We start from the raw sequence: 19,257 nt of genomic DNA, 5'->3' as shown, positions 1-19,257 counted from the left end.
CTAGGGTCTGTCTGCACTGGCCACATACCTTGAATTGGGCAGAAGTTACTCCTCGGCATCCAGATGATGGCCAGGCACTTCCATCCCCCAACCCAATTTTACTCTGTATTGGTATGTGTGTGTGTGTGAACAACTGGGGTAATTCTGATTTCACTACTGTGTTCACAGGAACCAATGCCACAATCTGGTTTCTCTCACACACTCTGTGGTATGGGGAAAGGGGAATGCCATGTATATTTACTCTCCTTTGTTGCTGTAGTAGTGTCCATGGAGCTCTGGAGGCCTTCTGGCCACTGCTGGGCAGTGTTGCCAATGCCCGCAAAGGCACCAACACAACTTGAAGAGAGGAAACATGCCCCTCTTCTCTCCACATTGTGCAGGCATCTTTGTTGACATCTCCATAGCTACAGCTGTGGTGACAAGGACAACAAAGATAAGGGTAACTGCCCAGCAGGGTTGGGCAGACTGCACAGTCAGGACTCCATGTTTTGGGAGTGGAGAGATGAAAACACATTGGCAGAATGCTTCTGACTGTTCCTAAATTCATTTCCCCATGTAGATGGGTTTCCAGACTTTTGGCATCAGGTTGCAGCAGCATGTCTGCAATAAACAAAATTTAAGTTGGGAAAGAGCAGGATTCTATTGCACTTGATGCTACTGCAGCACTAGCCAAAGCTACCTCCGATGGGAAAAGTAAAGAGCAGCTGCCCACAGAATCTGTTATTGAGCAAGTAGTAAGAGCCAAAGGAAAAAAAATGTGGAGAGCAGATTAGCCTGCCTCACCACCTAACCGCACTATGCAAAACAAAGAACTCTAGAAGTTTGGCCATGGCCACCAATGTTGAAATCATAAGAAAAATGTCGGTGACAAAAAAGTAATGGATTTTGAAAGAAAGCTTCAAACCTTTGTTTGCACTTGTTCAAAAATGTTTCATTTCCTTCACATGCAAATATTGTCAGTTTCGAATAAATGGCTTGTTGAAGCATGTTGAAGTGCTCTTCTCCTACCTCTTCCACCCCCCTCTCATTAGTCTCTCCTAGGTCTTTCTGTGTTATTTCTGCCTCTGGTATCAACTTTATTGCTAAAGAAGTAATGCCCAGGAGCATATCTATTTCATTATTGAGGGCAATAAGGATATGTGCCTTATTTTTTTTCTTACAATGTCATTATTTTTAGATCTCACTACCTCTCTACCTATTTCCTTCCTCTGATGGAGCAGGCTGTGACTTAACGACAGTTCAGATCATAACAATTCAGTTACTCTCCAAGGTGCTGCAGTTCTTAGGGATTTTTGATGTAGACTCATAGAGCTGGAGCAGATCACAAAGCCTATCCTGTACAATCCCCAGATATACAGGAAGACACAATCAAAGCACTGAATTGTACACAATGTGAATTTAACAGAAAACCTTCAGATCATAGGATATTATTCCCAGAAGCCCCAAGGCAGCATGGCCACTGCAAAAAAACAGAACAAACAAACAGAAAACAGAGGGGAGGGACTTTTCCAAGCTCTTGAAACCCAGACAAATTAAAAGGTGATGCTTTTAGTAGGAACTTTAGTGACATTTGTTTCCTCATCTAACGTAATCCGAATGATCACAGAGAGGCAAGCCTATAGCAATCCAGCTAACCTGCACAAAATGCGGAACCATCATAGATGTTCGAAGTCTCTCTGTAAGGACTGTCAGCCCCACTTACATCATGGTGGTCTCGGCTAAGAACCACTGGTGCCTGTAAAGAAAAAGAAGAAGAAGAAGAAGAAGAAGAAGAAGAAGAAGAAGAAGAAGAAGAAGAAGAGAACAAGGGTGAGGTGGTAAAAATACTTAGGGTCCTATCACACTACACTGCTATAGCACTAAGAATCCTGAGGTTTGCAGTTTGAAGGGGGTGGGGTATTTAATTTTTCCATAAACTACAAATCTCAGAACCTCACAGGTTGTTGCCATGGGAATTATAGTAGGCCCATTGCAATAAAACTGTATATTATGCTCTGGTCCTTACTATGATCACCACCAGTTCAAAAAGGAGCATGAAAAATCTCTTCCATAAAAATCTGATATAAATGCAATACAACATGAAAATTTGAAAGAAAATAAAATTAATTTACTTTTCTTCACAAATGGATGCATCGTATTGAGCTTTGCTACACATGCTCTTTGGACCAAAGCATATCTATACAGAGTCTCTTGGCAAATTGAGGGAGGATTGAAAATAATAAACAATGTGCTCTGTCTTATACTTTAGACCTGAAAATGGTCCTTAAAACAATGGAGACATATTCATTCCTCCCTCCCTGGGTCACCTGTCATTCCAGTCTTCGTCCTTTTGCAACTCTTAAGAGACATGACATAATGCTAGTATTGGTTGTTGTTTACCTACGTTGGACTCCTGCTGGGCTACTATGCTAGCATTAAAATAAGTGGGCAAGCAATTACTTTTTTCCAGGGTTTATACATAAATGCAATTATGACATCCAAACAATTGTGTTGGTATAAATTTACATCACATTAAAAGTGAGCCAACATGGTATAGTGGTCTCAGTGTTGGACCCTAACTCTGGAGATCATGGTTTGCATCCCTTGTCAACGACGGAAATTCACTGAGTGAGGTTGGGCAAGTTATACTCTCTCAGCTTCAGAGAAAGGCAAAAAACAAACTCCTTAAGAGTCTGAAATGATGACTTCAGAAATGACTTGAAGACACACTACTAATACAACAACAACAACAACAACAACAACAACAACAACGTTAAAAATCTTGGGTATATGCCCAAGACCAGAATGTAAGCAGAATGTGATAGGTTTCCAAGAAGGAATTCATGATGTTTGTGAGTATATTGAGCAGTATACACACAAAAATACTGTTTCAGACCAGAGTTAAATATAAATCTGACAACATGAAACATACAGGAAAAACTTCACCATGGAAAAAGAGAGAGCATGTTATGCCAGTTGGTAGAGATCTCTAATGGGGACGGGGCAGACATAACAGATGTGGATCAGGGGGAGAGAGATTAATTTAATGTCTGATTTTCTGTTAAGATTAACAGATTATCTTCATCTTCGACACCCTGCTGTAAATTAATATCCCATGAAGAAGAGACCAGATGCAGGTATTAGCTGATCTCTTTGCACTGATACCATCTCTTCAGTTCAAGGCTTATGAAAGGAGGGATTGTTTTTAATTTAAAATGCTGCTGGTGTGGCAGTGTTTTGTAGGTTGCACATGTGTTACTGCACATGGAGGCATGTGTTGATGTCAGCAAACCCCAGTCATAATTCTACAGAGAAATATTATTTTTCATACAGAAAAAGATGTTTGCTGCTCAGAAAATGTTGCTTTTCATGCAACTCAAACACATATACATTTTACAGTGAATATTACAGTATTTTCTGTGCACTAGAAACAATATCATATGAAAGCCGCCAGGCACAATCTGAGGATCACAACTAGATACAGTGAAGACATCTGCCCTTGTGCTTTTCTATTCTGCTGCTGAATACGCATGCCATGTATGAAATACATCTCCACTTTAACACAATGGATGTGGCTCTTATTGAGACATGCCGCATTGTCACAGGATGTCTACGGCCAACACCACTGGAGAAATTATACTGTTAGCTGGCATTGCACCACCTGATATCATCCAGGAAATAACAGCAAGCAATGAAAAGACCAAGGCATTGACATCTCTGGCCCATCCTGTGTTCGGATATCATCCAGCAAACCAATGCCTTAAATCAAGAAACAGCTTCCTAAGAGTTACAGAGATACTCGCAGGAACACCTCAGCAAGCAAGAGTCCAAAAGTGGCAGGCTAAACCCCAGAACCTCAATCAGTGGCTGATGCAGGATGAGAAACTCCCTCCTGAGCACACAGAAGACTGGGTGACTTGGAAAGTGCTGAACAGACCGTGCTCTGCCATCACGAGATATGGAGCCAGTCTTAAAGAAATGAGTCTACAAAGTAGATTCCATGACTTGTGAAGAGAACAGCAAACCACAGACCATCTACTACAATGCAGTCTGAACCCTGTCATGTGCACAACGGAGGACCTCCTTACAGTTACACCAGAGGCACTCTCAAAGAAAATCTAGCATAATGCCAAGTTTTTAACTTTGTTTGTGGCTTTTTATACATCATAACTATATTCTTAATTTGCTTCTGACACAATAAATAAAAAATAAATGTCCAAGAAATGATAGTCCTCTGTAGAAATACTTTCTGCACAGAAAATGTCATGCACTAAACAAACACATGTGAATTTTGTACAACAGAAGACCTGGACCTCAATTTGCTTTTACAGCTGAAGATCTGGAAACTGAAAGAGGGCATGTTAGTTTACATGGTTGCCTCTCACACTCTAAGTTCTTGGTTCAGACCATGGAGTTCCCAAAACAAGAAACCAGGTATCTTTTGTGACCTGCGCACTGTACATTGGTAATTTCCCAAGTTATTGTGCTGAGGACAAAATAGACACCTGAGCTGAACCACCCCCTTTGTGATGAAGATCTATAGTCGAAGAAATAGATAGTATGTTTGTAAATTAAAAGTCTGTAAAACACACACACACACAGGTGGCTATTATTAATAGAATTAGCAAAAGGAGCATGAGTTAGAAATTTTTCCAAAAATCATATATGCATAAAAGGCAAAGTCAGTTCATTCACTTCAAATGGTTTGTATTTTTATAAGAAAGATAATTAAGGTTTAAGGTTTTCCCCTGGCATTAAGTCTAGTCATGTCTGACTCTGGGGGTTGGTACTCATCTCCATTCCTAAGCCGAAGAGCCGGCATTGTCTTTAGACACCTCCAAGGTCATGTGACCGGCATGACTGCATGGAGCACCGTTACCTTCCACCAGAGTGGCACCTATTGATCTACTCACATTTGCATGTTTTGAACTACTAGATTGGCAGAAGTTGGGGCTGACAGCGGAAGCTCACATTGTTCCCTAGACTCGAACCTGGAACCTTTTGGTCAACAAGTTCAGCAGCTCTGCGGTTTAACTCCAAAGAAAGATAATTAGCCCTTTCTTAATCTATCAATCTGGTATTAATACTTTTAATACTGAAAGCTGGACCATATGGTTTTTTCCATTATGGACAGTGTCTTATGTCAGAGCTAAATGAGCAAAATACAATGATTTGGGGTGGGGGAAGAGAGCAAATAAAAAGACCGTACCTTAATTCTTCCTTTAGCAATGCCTTGATTAATAGCTACTGCAATAGCCACACGGCCTTTTTGATCAGAGTACAAAATTCTGGCTTGGGATCCTACAACCTATAAAAATTAAAAATAATACAATTATAAAGTTTTTTCTAAGATCAAATACGTGGCCTCAAATAATTATTTATTGGAATAAAAGTACGGATAATGAAATACCCATCTTGCATGGTTACCATCACACAATGCTTATATTTATAATCATGAAAATGCATTATATTTGCACAAAGCCAGGAAACTGAAAATCACATTGGAAGACCTACAATCTGATATCTGCTTCTTCCTTATTGTGTCATAAGCATACACTGGGAATGACCGATGGAACCGGAAAATAGAAAGGAACTATGATTACAAAGAATGTGAAATATCTGCCATTCTTTCTCTCTCTCTCTCTCTCTCTCTCTCTCTCTCTCGTTCTCTCTCTTTCATACTTAAGGACCAAAGTGGTGAACATTAGCTTCCAAGAATTTATACATCTGAGGGCTTGTTTTATGTCATATAGATGAATGAGTTGTTCTTACAGTCAAAGTAAACTTGAGAACAGTTCAGTAATATTTTCTAATAAACAAAAAAGTTGGAGCTTTGTTTAGTCAAAGTTGAAGTGCTCTAGGTGTTCTTGAGTGACAATGTTCACCAATTCTATGAGATAATGATAATGATGAAAAAAGCCTGATCAAGATTGGGTTTTTTTTAAATTGCTAAAATAATACAAATAATAATGTATCGTCGAAGGCTTTCATGGCCGGAATCACTGAGTTGTAGGTTTTTTTCGGGCTATATAGCCATGTTCTAGAGGCATTCTCTCTAGAGAATGGCCATATAGCCCGAAAAAACCTACAACAACCCACAAATAATAATAATTTTACATCTTACTCATCTCTCCTTGAGGTGGGTTACAACATAACTAAAAACACATAATCATTATATTAAAATGAACATATTAAAATGTATTTCTACAAAATACACATATTAAAATATACCAATCAATGATTAAAACACAGTGGACACAAGGTCCAAGTGTAAAATTCATGATTAAAATTGACTGGGTAGGCCTGCTGGAAGAGATAGGTCTTCTGATGTGTTTTAAATACTGACAGCTTCTTTATCTGTTGGAGTTCTCTGGCAGGACGTTCCATAGTCTCGGGGTAGCCAATGAAAAGGTTATCTGGGTGGTGGTTGCCCGTCGGGTTCTGGCTAGTTGGAGCAGATGCCCTTCAGCGGACCTAAGTGTTCGGGGCAGATTATATGGGAGAAGGCAATCCTGGACCCAAACCATGTAGGGCTTTAAAGGTTAAAAAACAGCACTAATACTAAGTACTCTCCCTCCCCATATTTTTCTTTCCTGATTCTTTAAAACTATGCTTCAAAAATCAATTAAATAAGCCTGACTGTATGGATGTCATGAATATCTACTGCACAGTTCCCATCACAGCAGGAGACAAGGAAGCTTTCTCAAATCATAGGCAATTGACAAGACTAAATGCCATGCACCAAACCTTTAAACTAAACTAAACTAAACTAAATAGTGTGAGAGAAAGAGAGAGAAAGAGGGAGAGAGAGGAGTGCAGCGACAGAGATAGCTGATAATTTTCATTTGGAGGTAATTTTCAATGAGTAACATTTCAGCTTCGACATACCAAATTGTGTCTCCTGGCTTCCTGAATCCAATGGATGTTATCACGGTATTGCTGCTTTACAGACACATTCACTAGGCAATGAGAAATAATAAGTAACATTACCACCCTATAATAGTTTTAGGGCAGTGGTTTTCAACCTGTGGGTCCCCAGGTGTTTTAGCCCACAGCTCCCAGAAATCCCAGCCAGTTTACCAGCTGTTAGGATTTTTGAGAGTTGAAGGCCAAAACATCTGGGGGCCAATGCCAGTACACAAATGCTTCAAGATGTACATGAAAAGAGGACTGGACATACACATCTATAAAATGACCCAATTGCTGTTATACAACATTAAGGCTTTGACCATAACTTCATGTATCTTCCTTCCTTCCTTCTTCAAAAGTTGTCACTGCCTTCATGAAAAAAAAATCCATTCAAGAGTTTACTTTGTTGCCCCTTCAGTTTTCCGATCTTTATTTAGCCTTAGAAGTCACTTATAAGAGGCACATTGTGATCTCATCCACTTTATCTGTGTCAGCAAGGAAGTTGACTCCCTGGCCTCAGAGCTATTTTATTTTTTGTTTTTTTATTTTACATCATCCAAGCATTCCCAAATACACTCAGAACAGGAAGTGCATTCTTCCTTTAAAGCTTGTTCATGCCATTTCACTCCCACTGCAGCTCTGATTTCATGAAGCCATCAATTTCTCAGCTCATTTCCCCATTCTTGCAGAGCTACTCGTCTTTTCAGAAGATGTGAGATTTGGGCAGGATGGCTAATTAGCTAATCTTGACTTTCAGAAGGTTGCACAAAGTATAAAGTCAACCTCAGACTTTTTACCGTCCTCTAAAGCTGAGAGAGGAAGGCAAAGGCAAACATGTTCAGGGTCAACCACGAGGTTTCCATGGCCAAATAAAGATTCAAACCCTTATCTCCAAAGTTCTAATCCAATGCTTAAACCAGTAACTGTGCTGGATCTCTGAAATAAATCACTGACTACAGGAAAACAAATTCACAATGAAGGTCTGGAAGAGCCCCCAAATCTGCCCACTCAAAATCTTCTCTGACTGAGGACAGTGGATTTTCCATTATCACAGTCATCCTAATTACTTGAGTGATCATGTGGGGAAGAAATATTCCATATAGTCGCTGGACAATCGATGAATTAAATATTAGAACATTTGCTAGAGTTAGACTTGGACTTTTATTTGCTGTGCTTTTTTACTTTTATTTCCATTGTGTTCTTTATCTAAATAAAACAGATGAGGCACTGTCAGAATTTAATAAACATAATCATGAAAAGTAAATTATTTGTCTCTTGAAATGCAGAAAGAAATCATAGATATTACAGCAATTGGTGTTCACGTGGACAATATACTAAACATATTATTCATTTATTTATTTGCTCTATTTATACCCCGCCTTTCCCTACCCCAAAAGGGACTCAAGGCAGCTTACATATAAGCAATTATACAATGCCTTAAATTTAAAAATTAAAATTAAATTAAAATAAAACAAATACATATTAAGCATTTAAAAACATTACATTCAATATAAAATCACGCCATCCATAATCGTATTCCAGAGCTGCTCCATAATCATTGTGCATATTACAAACCTGTTATTGCACTGCACTATTCTCTGAGAGCCTGATCCCAGAGTCAGGTTTTAACAGATATATTTTAAAATATATCAGATATCCTGCTGAACTTCCTCAAAAATTGTATTAGATACAAAAAAAATGTGAACATCGGGCTTTGGGGAATCCAATATATGAAAATTGGCAAAGTTTATGAATATTTATTATATATTACAGGTTTTGAAGCTGTATCTCTACAAATGACATCTGAAAAGCAATCTAAACCATCCAAGTTATTAGAGCAATGTTATGATGGAGCAAGTGTTATAAGCAGCAGAAAAAGGAGTGTAAGCCTTCATTCAACAGAAGCTTTAAAAAATCCCACATGCCTATTCTAGCAATCACCATCTGGTTATTGTAAAAGCTGTGGGCAGTATAAAACCTGTCACGCAATATTTTCAACAAAGTATTATGTTTTGCACATTTTTAAAGCATGGAAAAGTTCCAGGGCTGTATGAAGGTTAAAGCCTACCTCACCTTTGGGAATATGGTTGGTCAGGTCATTTGAAAGTTACCAGTTTGGGTTAATTACAAAAACACAGCTAACACATTTTAAAAGAAACAGATGGGGATGTTGTCCAAAGTGAAGGGCTACTAGCTAAGATAAAAAATCTTAAATTCTATTTTCTGTTTAGAGCCCATGAAGAAACATTGGGATTCTAGAAACTTTTGCAAACCCAAGAATAAGAATGAGAAGACTTGGTAGGCATTGTCAAGTGAGGAATGAAAAATTACACTTTAGGACAGTGATACTTTCCATGAAGTTTGAAGAAACTGAAATATGACAAGACCTCAAGAATTAACAAGAAAGTGAACCAAAAAAAAAAAAACCCCGAATATGAGAGCAATAACCTTAAAGAAGTATGTTTTAGTAGAAAAAATTATGATAAAATTCATACATCATAACCATTGAAATGAACAGGCTATTCTTCTTGAAAATAATGAATACCCATAGCAGTAGCATTTGTTAAATTGCTTGAAATTATAGCAAGTTGCTTGAATTTTGAATAAGTAAATCCACACTTCTCTAGGAATGATAGGTTTTATATGGTCAATTATGTCTTAGAAAAATGGGACAACTGAAATACATTTCATGAAATTAGCTATGAAAGTGTGACCTTTTGAGATGCATAACAAGTTTGGTTTGCAGGAAAGACTTTGGCCTACTGCACAGCTATCTATGTACCAACATTTCTGTTTCTAACTTGGATCATTGTCCAGACTTTTGGTGACTCAAAAGCATTTTGTCTGAAAAGGTGTGGCTGACCTTAATTTTCAATTCATCCACCAATCATTTTATGCCCTGCAATTTCCCCAAGACAGGGACTCAAGGCAGCTTACAAGATAAAAAGAAATATAAATGAAACCACAGAGTTGGAAACATACAGTTTTGAGATAGAAATACTATTAAATGGTACACAATTAAAACTATTGAAAACTTTCATTAAAAAAATAAAAAGAGGTATAATATGCTTTGTTAAAAATCATGTTAGAAGTAAAAAAAAAATCCCCAAACCCCAAAAGAACAGAAAGTTCTTCACCTGCTGGTAAAACAAGAAGAAAGTCAGACTAGTTTCCATAGGAATGGAGTTTCAGAGTCTGGGATCAACCACAGAGAAGACCCTTTCCCACATTCCCCTTAAATGTGGCTGTAAAAGTGGGGGCATCGAGAGAAGGACCCCTCCTGGAGATCCTTCAGGACCAATGTTATATAGGGCTTTATAGAATACAGCCAGCAGTCTGGAACAAAGTAACAGCCAGTTGTAGTGTGACAACAGATGAGTCATGTGCTCTCTGTAATCACCCCATACTGCCACTTTGTCCACAGCAATATGGAAGTTGACATTTCTAAACATTCTTTAAGGACAGTGCTGCATATCATAGAGCACATTATAGTAAACCAACTGGAATGTCACTATGTTCTGTGTCTCCAAGGCCAAGTTAGATGTTCCTTAAAATGGGTGAAGTTGGTCAACAGTACCAAACCCACTGAAAAGCACAAAACAGGGGCACATCTCCATGTCCAGTTCCCAGTGAAAGCTATCTGCCAAGGCAACCCATAACCAGACCTGAAACTAGAATCTAAGATCTAGATTATTTGTTTCATTCAGAAACCTCTGTGGGTGGGATGCTATCACATGTTCTACTACAGTGGTTCTCAACCTTTCCAATTCCGTGGCCCCTTAATACAGTTCCTCATGTTGTGGTGACCGCAAACCATACAATTATTTTTGTTGCTACTTCATAACCGTAATTTCGCTACTGTTATGAATTGTAATGTAAATATCTAATATGCAGGATGTGTTTTCATTCACTGGACCAAATTTGGCACAAATACCTGATACACCCAAATTTGAATACTGGTGGGGCTGGGGGGGGGGGTGTGGAATTAATGTTGTCATTTGGGAGTTGTAGTTGCTGTGATTTATAGTTAACCTACAACCAAAGATGATTCTGAAGTCCACCAACGATGGCATTGAACCAAACTTGGCACACAGAACCCACATGACTAATAGAAAATACTGGAAAGATTTGGTGGCCATTGACATTGAGTTTTGGAGCTGTAGTTCACCTACATCCAGAGAGTACTGTGGACTGAAACAATGATGGATCTGGATCAAAATTGGCACGAATACTCAATATTCCCAAATGCGAACACTGGTGGAGTTTGAGGAAAATAGACATTAACACTTGGGAATTATGGTTGCTGGGATTTATAGTTCACCTACAAACAAAGAGCATTCTGAACCCCACCAATGATAGAATTGGGCCAAAATTCCCAGAGAGCCACATGACCAACAGAAAATATTGTGTTTTCTGATGGTCTTTGGCGACCCATCTGACACTCCCTCACAACCCCCCCCCCTCCTCCGCCCTAGGGTCCTGACCCCCAGGTTGAAAAACGCTGCTCTCCTACCTTTCACAGAAATGCAAGTCTGGTGAAAAATTCAAGTTGAATGTTGTTTTTACTGTTATTGTGTTTCTTGAAATCATTTCCAACTGATGGCAAACCTAAGGAGGCCCTATCATGGGATTTTTTTGGGGGGGGGGGTTAAGAGTGTCTGACTTATGCAAGTCACCCAGTGGGCTTTCCTGAACAAGCAGTGTTTCTGTTATCCAGAGTCCTAGTTCAATGCTTACATCTGGCTCAAACTGGATGTCATGCTTTCAGAAAATATTTGCACTGTGAGAATTAGAATATCCTGGCTTATTACTGAGTTGGCAGAATTTTCATGAAATTGACACACCTTCCAATATTTCAAGATGCCACCACCTCTTATTCTCCTCCTGTTGTGTTAATTGCACCATGCCAAATGGTTAGCTGCTTAAGATATGTTTTTTTTTATTGGCAGGAATGAGGAGTGGCACTTGTGGGATTTTCTTTCTCAGGTGCCAAAATAACTTGGCTGACTTTGGATATTATAAATCTTGATGGATGGAGAGAGTTGCATTATTTTCTCCCCTGCCTCAGGCAACATGTCTTGGGTCAGTCCAGATGGCTGGAAGTTTAAACTACCTACAAACTTGATAGGAAGTGTCAAGCACTGTAACAAGCATACATGTGTGTTTATCATAGAGCAGGTTGGGTGATATGCAAGGCATGGAATTTCCCCATACAGAAGATAGGTTTGTCTGGGAAATCTTCCACAAAGTAACCCAAAGTGGATAATAAGTTTAGACACTCAATCTTAAATGGCAAGGAAGAATAATTGCCAAGTCAGTTAGATCCACACTCCAACATTCACTTTCCATTCTGTATGGCACAATTTCCTTACCTTCCTCAAGGACAGTTTCTTCAAGCACTGATGAGGCAATACTGTCAGTGGATGCCAAGTCTTCTGGGTTGCCTGAGGTACAAACCCAGCGAAATGGGCCAAACCCCAGAGAAAAAATGTCACTGGGAAGAGAATATGTATACCGATTAGAAAATACTTTACATTCCTGTCCTATTTATCCTGGCAGTAAGCAATGCTTTTCTTTCATTAACTGAAGATGGAAACATTTCAAATATTTGAAACAAACTAATCCAAACACAAAGCTCCCTGAGCCATTATTCCAGAATTTCAAATAAGGCCTTAGAAACAGACATAAGCTACTTTCCATGCGGCTTGTGGGGGAAGTACTCTGGAAGTTGTAGTCCAGAAGAGTAACTCTTCCAAGTTCTGGTGTAACCAAATCATAAGAGAAAGTTAACAGAGATCTGGCTTTTATCATTCAACTTGTATTAAGTTTGGCCATAGGTCAAACTGAGGGACATAGATGGTCAAGTCTGCTCTATGTATCTTCAGTCTGTTGGCTCACTTCTTGTCATCTGTCCTCATTAGACATCAAGGTGCAATTGGGTGACACAGGAAAATGCCACTGGTGTGCACAGTGTTATCCTTTGTAAACAAAGCCTCATAGAGGTCTTTGGGCATACTTTCACAATGTGAAGTAGCCAGTTGGGGAAGACTTGGGCCACTGGAATGCACCCAGGAGTTCACAGGGTCACTTCAGAAGACAGACCTAGAAAAGTAGCACTATGTCAATGCCACAGAATATTGCTTTCACTTTTCTTTGGTACTGATATATAAGCTGCCCCAAACCCCTTTGTATCTGCACAATAAGGTACAAATAAAGAAAATAACGGTACTTCCGGAGATAAAACAGAAGAGAAGAAAAGTTGTGGTCCTTCTAAGTACAATCTATCCACAGTCAACCCTCCAAATTCAGAGGTTTAACTTTTGCAGATGTGATTATTCACTTATTTGTTTAACATGTTCTTTCTAGGAATCTCTTGATCTTCTAGGGTGACCTTAGGATCAACTTCTCTCAGAATTAAATTATAGAATTATGATGGAGGATCTAGAAATATTTGCATCCTCTCAGGGAGATAGGGCAGGATATAAATGAAGTAGTAGTAGTAGTAGTAGTAGTAGTTGTTGTTGTTACTATTACCTGGAGAGAACACTCCTTTAGGAATCTCTAAGTCCTCCAGTGGAATTATATGGCCAACTTCCAGCTGATGTTGACCATAGAGTTGCTGTGGAGGACCTACAGATTTCTAAAGAAGCATTCTTTCTTTAGAATTGAACATGGCCATATAGCCCGAAAAAACCCATAAGAACTGAGGGATTCTTTCAAGTTTTTTAAAAAAGCATCTTTATTCACAGTTTTCTCATTTTCATGGAGGTTCTACCACCATGAATGTGGAGGGTCTTTGATACTGTTTCATCCCCTTCTGATATCACACCGCTATCCTTCAGTTTGAATTTTCTCATGTATTTCTCCTCAGATATGACTGAGAATCATAAATTCTTTGGGAATCATGTTTAAAATTCATAAGTCTACTGGCAATCTACTTATTCATACAAAACAGCTGGAAGAGTTATAGGAAAGCACACGAGTCTAGAGGGGGAACAGTTTGGCATTCCACATTTCTTTCCCTTCTACATACCCCATAATGTGCTGCACATAGGAAGGGTATCGGAATTCTCCTTTGTTGGCTCCTCCAACATCAGCACCTTCAAAAGAGTGTATATGTCACATGTTAGCTGTTAAAGAAAAAAGAAAACCCATGGAGCCCAAGGCTGCTTCCAGATGGGCAGCACTAACACATATTCTGCTAGGAGCTTAAAGCCAGATGGTATGTGACTTAGGGCCTTTTTGTATTCCACCATTATAGCACTGTCATTCCACTTTGGCTGCCATCACTGCATCCTATAAAATGATGGAGCTTGTCATCTGGCGAGCCCTAGAGCTCTCTGACCAAGAATTAGAACTACCCCTCCCTAAACTGCAAATCCCACAGTGGAGCTATAGCAATTAAAGTAGAATCACAATGCTATAATTGTGTAGTGTGAAAGAGCAGGTACTTTCCATACCATTGAGGATGTACTTTCCATACTAATTCCAATTGTAACTGCAGCACAGGTGTCTATAAATACAATCCAGGTGTTATTATTCTCTGGCAACTGCAGCTCTTTTACCAGAGTTATGGGGGACGGGGGCATGGGTGAACCCGATTATAGCTCTTCACAGATGGAGAACAAGTTTAACTGGGGAAAGTGGTTTCACTCACTACAAAATTCCCCCATAGCAGTCGCTTTCATAGAAGAAGAAAAACAGACTCCACTCCTGGACTATGAAATCTCCCATTCATGGCGGTTATGATCCTTTCCCTGCTGTGGCAGGTCCAAGGGGTCAGTTTTACCCTCTGGGAGGTGCATAGGATTCCAAATAAGGCCAAAAGCAATTAAAATGAAAGCAGAAGTGAACCAGGCAACTAATATGCCAAGGGATTTTGTATCACCTTATAGACTAAGTGAGAGAACAAAGTTGATAGCATAATTTTCATAGCTTTCAGGTACATCTGAGAAAGCAGACTCAGTCTACAAAAACTTTTGCTACCTACTTGATCATGTCAGTCTCAAAGGTGACACAAACTCCCTTTGGATAGTGATATTCCAGACTAACATGGTTATATCTTTGAATTCCAAGCCACTAACATTTTTATAAAACTAGTAATTCTTTTCTGTTATACAGTGTGGATGGGTGGGGATGATAAAATATTACAATCTATTTGAGAGGTGGGCTTTTGCTCATGAAGGCTGCACAACCATACCTCATGAAGTCTGACTTGACCACAATGGTCCATGCCTTAGTTACCTCTAGACTGGACTATTGCAATGCACTCTACCTGGGGCTTCCCTTGAAGACGGCCTGGAAACTCCAACTGGTCCAACATTCAGCAGCCAGAATTATAGGGAGTGAATTACAGGGGGCGAATTACAGGGAGTGATCAACCCCCCTGTTCAGGGAGCTCCATTGGCTGCCGTTCATCTTCCAGTTGCAATTCAAGTTGTAGGTTATCACCTATAAAGCCCTGAATGGTTTGGATCCACCTACCTTTGTGACCGCATCTCCTACCATAAGCCTGCATGATCTCTTCAATCTTCTGGAGAGGCCCTCCTTTCGCCCCTTCCTCTATCACAAGCACGACTTGGGGGAACAAGGGAGAGAGCCTTCTCCGCTGTGGCCCCCTGACTTTGGAACTCACTTCCTGGGGAGATTAAGCAAGCACCCACCCTAGCAGCCTTTAAGAAAGATCTAAAAACTTGGCTATTCTGATGTGCCTTCGGAGAGTGACCATTCAACCCATTTTGTTTGTTTCCATCTACAGTTGTCCTCACGATGCACTGTCCCCCTGTCCTTAATAAAGCCAAACCCCACCGCTCCCCCTTCATGTACTCCTCCCTCACAAATATACTTTTTAGTCCTATCTCACCCAGGGTTTTAACATTTTATTTTGTGTATTTCGCCTGCCCTTTGTGTTTGGTTTTTATTATGTTATTTTGCACTGTTTATTTTATTTTATTTTATTACTTTATGTATGTTGTTGTAATGTAATTTTTCTGTTGTTTTGTGTTTAACTTTGCTGTATTATTTTTGGGCTTGGCCTCATGTTTACCGTCCCAAGCCCCTTTGGGGAGATGGTGGTGGGGTATAAATAAAGATTTATTATTATTATTATTATTATTATTATTATTATTATTATTGAGAAGCAGGAATTAACCATTTCTTGCAAGAAAGGGGAACACGGTGGGGAATCTGAAGAGGTCAACTATGCTTTACCCTGATGTATACTGAAGTTCCTGTCTTCTATTCAGGAATATTTCTAACATGAAAAGCATCCTATTATTAAGGCGTCCCTGGTGGCACAATGGGTTAAACCCTTGTGCCGGCAGGACTGAAGACCGACAGGTCAGAAGTTCAAATCCGGGGAGAGCGTGGATGAGCTCCCTCTGTCAGCGACAGCTCCCCATGCAGGGACATGAGAGAAGCCTTCCACAAATAACATCAGAACATCCAGGCATCCTCTGGGCAACGTTCTTGCAGACGGCCAATTCTCTCAAACCAGAAGCAACTTGCAATTTCTCAAGGTGCTCCTGACACACAAAAAAATCCTATTCTTAAAAGGCTGGATTATGGTCCCCCTCGATGGACTGTCACCTTGTCGTGGTGAGGGGGCTTGCGTGTTCCGATGAACCTGTAGGCACAACAGCTGGAGTCGTGCACTCCCAGGAGTGGCTGCGGGGGAGGTTCCAGACCAAGCACAGTCCGAAGACCCAAAGACCTCAACAGCGGAGCAGGCGGAGGATAACATGGCACATGTTACAACGGCTGCGAAGGCGGAAGAAGGCTGCAACAGACTGAGAAGCCACGGTCATTGTGTTAAACTACATCACCAGTGGAACCTCACTCTGTGAAGTCTGTGTGTTGATCAGTTGTGCACTGACCTCCACACATTAAAAAAACCCACGCACAGGCGTCTTCCACAGAAAACAAAAACCAAGCAACCAAAGCCCCATGGCGATCAGCGAGTGGCGACGGGGGCAGGACTGTGAAATCTGGAAGCCCCTAGTCACAGACTGGCACATGGGCGGTGGGTACGGACTCAGTCGTTCTACCTCAAGGTCCGAGGCAGTTGAGTAGTTCGGCAGCTGTATCCGCGACTGAGCAGCCCTATTGAGGACCCACTCTGCTCACCCCACATGGGGAAGGGGCTAGAAAAGGTGCCCTAAACATAGTCTGCCTCACTTACCCCTGACTGGACTGCCGCGTCCAGTGGGGTCACCACCCTGCGGCCAAAAAAGGAAAATGAACTTCGGTACGTGGAACGTACGGACTCTGATGGACAACAGTGGCAGTGAACGCCCCGAACGCAGAACTGCCATCATTGCAAGGGAGCTGGGACTCTTCAACATGGACATAGCAGCCCTTCAGGAGACCCGGAGAGCAGGAGAGGGACAGCTGAAGGAAGAAAAAGGAGGCTACACCTTCTTCTGGAAGGGACTGCCTGAAAAAGACCAAAGAATGCACGGAGTTGGCTTTGCTATCAGGAATGATCTGGTGAAACATCTGACCGAAGCACCCACCGGCATCAACGAACGACTCTCAACCCTCCGAGTTGATCTTGCCAAAAATCAACGGGCAACCATCATAAGTGCCTATGCACCAACACTAGATGCTGACGAAGACATCAAGGAGAAATTCTACTGTCAGCTGGACACCGTCCTATGGGGGATACCTAAGGAGGACAAAATCATCCTCCTGGGGGACTTCAATGCAAGAGTCGGGCGAGACTTCGACCTGTGGCCAGGGACCATCGGAAAAGACGGGGTTGGAAACAGCAACTCAAATGGCATCCTGCTTCTCACCAAATGTGCGGAGCACAACCTTGTCATCACCAACACTCTCTTCCGCCAGAAAAACAAGTTCAAGACATCATGGAAGCACCCCCGGTCAAAGCATTGGCACCTCTTAGACTATGTAATCACACGCGCCAGAGACCGCCGTGATGTGCTCCTCACAAGAGCCATGACAGGTGCTGACGACTGCTGGACTGACCACAGGCTAATCCGATCCTCGATGGCTCTCAAGATTGCCCCCAAGCGCAGACTCCAAGGAAGGAAGACAAGGCGCAAAATGAACACCCAAGCCCTTCAGGAGCCCTCCAAACGAGCCCATCTCCAAACAGCACTCAAGGACCATCTACCCACAGTACACCCCGAAAATGTCGAGGAACATTGGAACAAACTGAAGACCTCCATCATCCAAGCCTGCGAAGAAACTATTGGATACCAAGCCAAGAAACATCAAGACTGGTTTGATGAAAATGACATCGAGATCCAACAGCTAATTGACAAGAAAAGGAAAGCCTTCCAAGGATGGCAGAGAGACATCAACTGTGTTGCTAAGAAAAAGATCTATGCCAGTGCAAAAGCTGAGGTCCAAAGAAGGACAAGAGAACTCAAGAACATCTGGTGGACAAAGAAGGCTGAAGAAATCCAACACCTGGCAGATACCCATGATGCTCAGGGATTCTTCAAAGCCACAAAGGTCATCTATGGACCAAGAAACCATGGCATACAGCCTCTACGCTCATCAGATGGAACCAAACTCCTGAAGGACCAAAACTCAATTGCACTACGTTGGAAAGAACACTACCAAAGCCTCCTGAACCGCAGCTCCAATGTGGCCGAAGAGGTCCTCTCACAAATCCCGCAGCAACAAACCAGGGACGAGCTTGCAGCACTGCCTAGTTTGGAAGAAGTCAGCAATGCCATCAGCCAACAGAAGAATAACAAAGCCAGTGGACCAGATGGGATCCCTGCTGAAATCTTTAAAGAGGGAGGACCTGAGCTGACACACCAACTCCACCAGCTCATAGAAAAAGTGTGGGTGACCGAGAAAATCCCAGCAGACTTCAAGGACGCCACCATCATCACCCTCTTCAAAAAAGGGGAAAGAACAGAGTGCGGAAACTATCGAGCTTTCTCCCTTCTAACCTCCGCTGGGAAAATCCTCGCAAGAATCCTTGCAAACCGCCTTCTGCCCCTCTCAGAAGACACCCTCCCAGAATCCCAGAACGGCTTCCGCCCCTCCAGAGGAACCGTGGACATGATCTTCACTGCACAACAGCTCCAAGAAAAATGCAGAGAACAAAACCAACCTCTGTACATGGCATTCATCGACCTTGCCAAGGCATCCGACACAGCGAATCGCAGCGCTCTCTGGACCATCCTCCACAAAATCGGGTGCCCAAACAAATTTGTGAACATCCTGTGGCTCCTCTACGATGACATGATGGCAACAGTCTTGGACAGCAATGGCTCCCAAAGTGACCCATTTAAGGTGGAATCAGGTGTCAAACAGGGATGTGTTATTGCCCCAACTCTATTCTCCATCTTCATCGCTATGATACTTCACCTTGTTGATGGGAAGCTTCCC

General features: G+C 41.3%; 1 protein-coding gene across 2 annotated transcripts in view; it reads right to left on the bottom strand.

Moving 5' to 3' along the window:
* UROC1 (urocanate hydratase 1) overlaps positions 1 to 19,257 on the bottom strand; it is a 69,970-nt gene that overhangs the window by 9,378 nt on the left and 41,335 nt on the right. For both annotated transcript variants that reach the window (XM_060766210.2, XM_060766211.2), the window contains exons 13-17: positions 13,922 to 13,988; positions 12,261 to 12,382; positions 6,868 to 6,938; positions 5,189 to 5,287; positions 1,636 to 1,735 (exon numbers count right to left, since the gene is read on the bottom strand). In XM_060766210.2, the coding sequence (XP_060622193.2) occupies positions 1,636 to 1,735; positions 5,189 to 5,287; positions 6,868 to 6,938; positions 12,261 to 12,382; positions 13,922 to 13,988 (459 nt within the window). The remainder of the gene's footprint in view (positions 1 to 1,635; positions 1,736 to 5,188; positions 5,288 to 6,867; positions 6,939 to 12,260; positions 12,383 to 13,921; positions 13,989 to 19,257) is intronic.

The sequence above is a fragment of the Anolis sagrei genome, chromosome 2 (assembly GCF_037176765.1).
Source record: "Anolis sagrei isolate rAnoSag1 chromosome 2, rAnoSag1.mat, whole genome shotgun sequence".
In the NCBI taxonomy this organism is placed as follows: Eukaryota; Metazoa; Chordata; class Lepidosauria; order Squamata; family Dactyloidae; genus Anolis; species Anolis sagrei.
The sequence above is the reverse complement of the archived record's forward strand: the minus strand, read 5'-3'. Positions and strand labels throughout refer to the sequence as shown.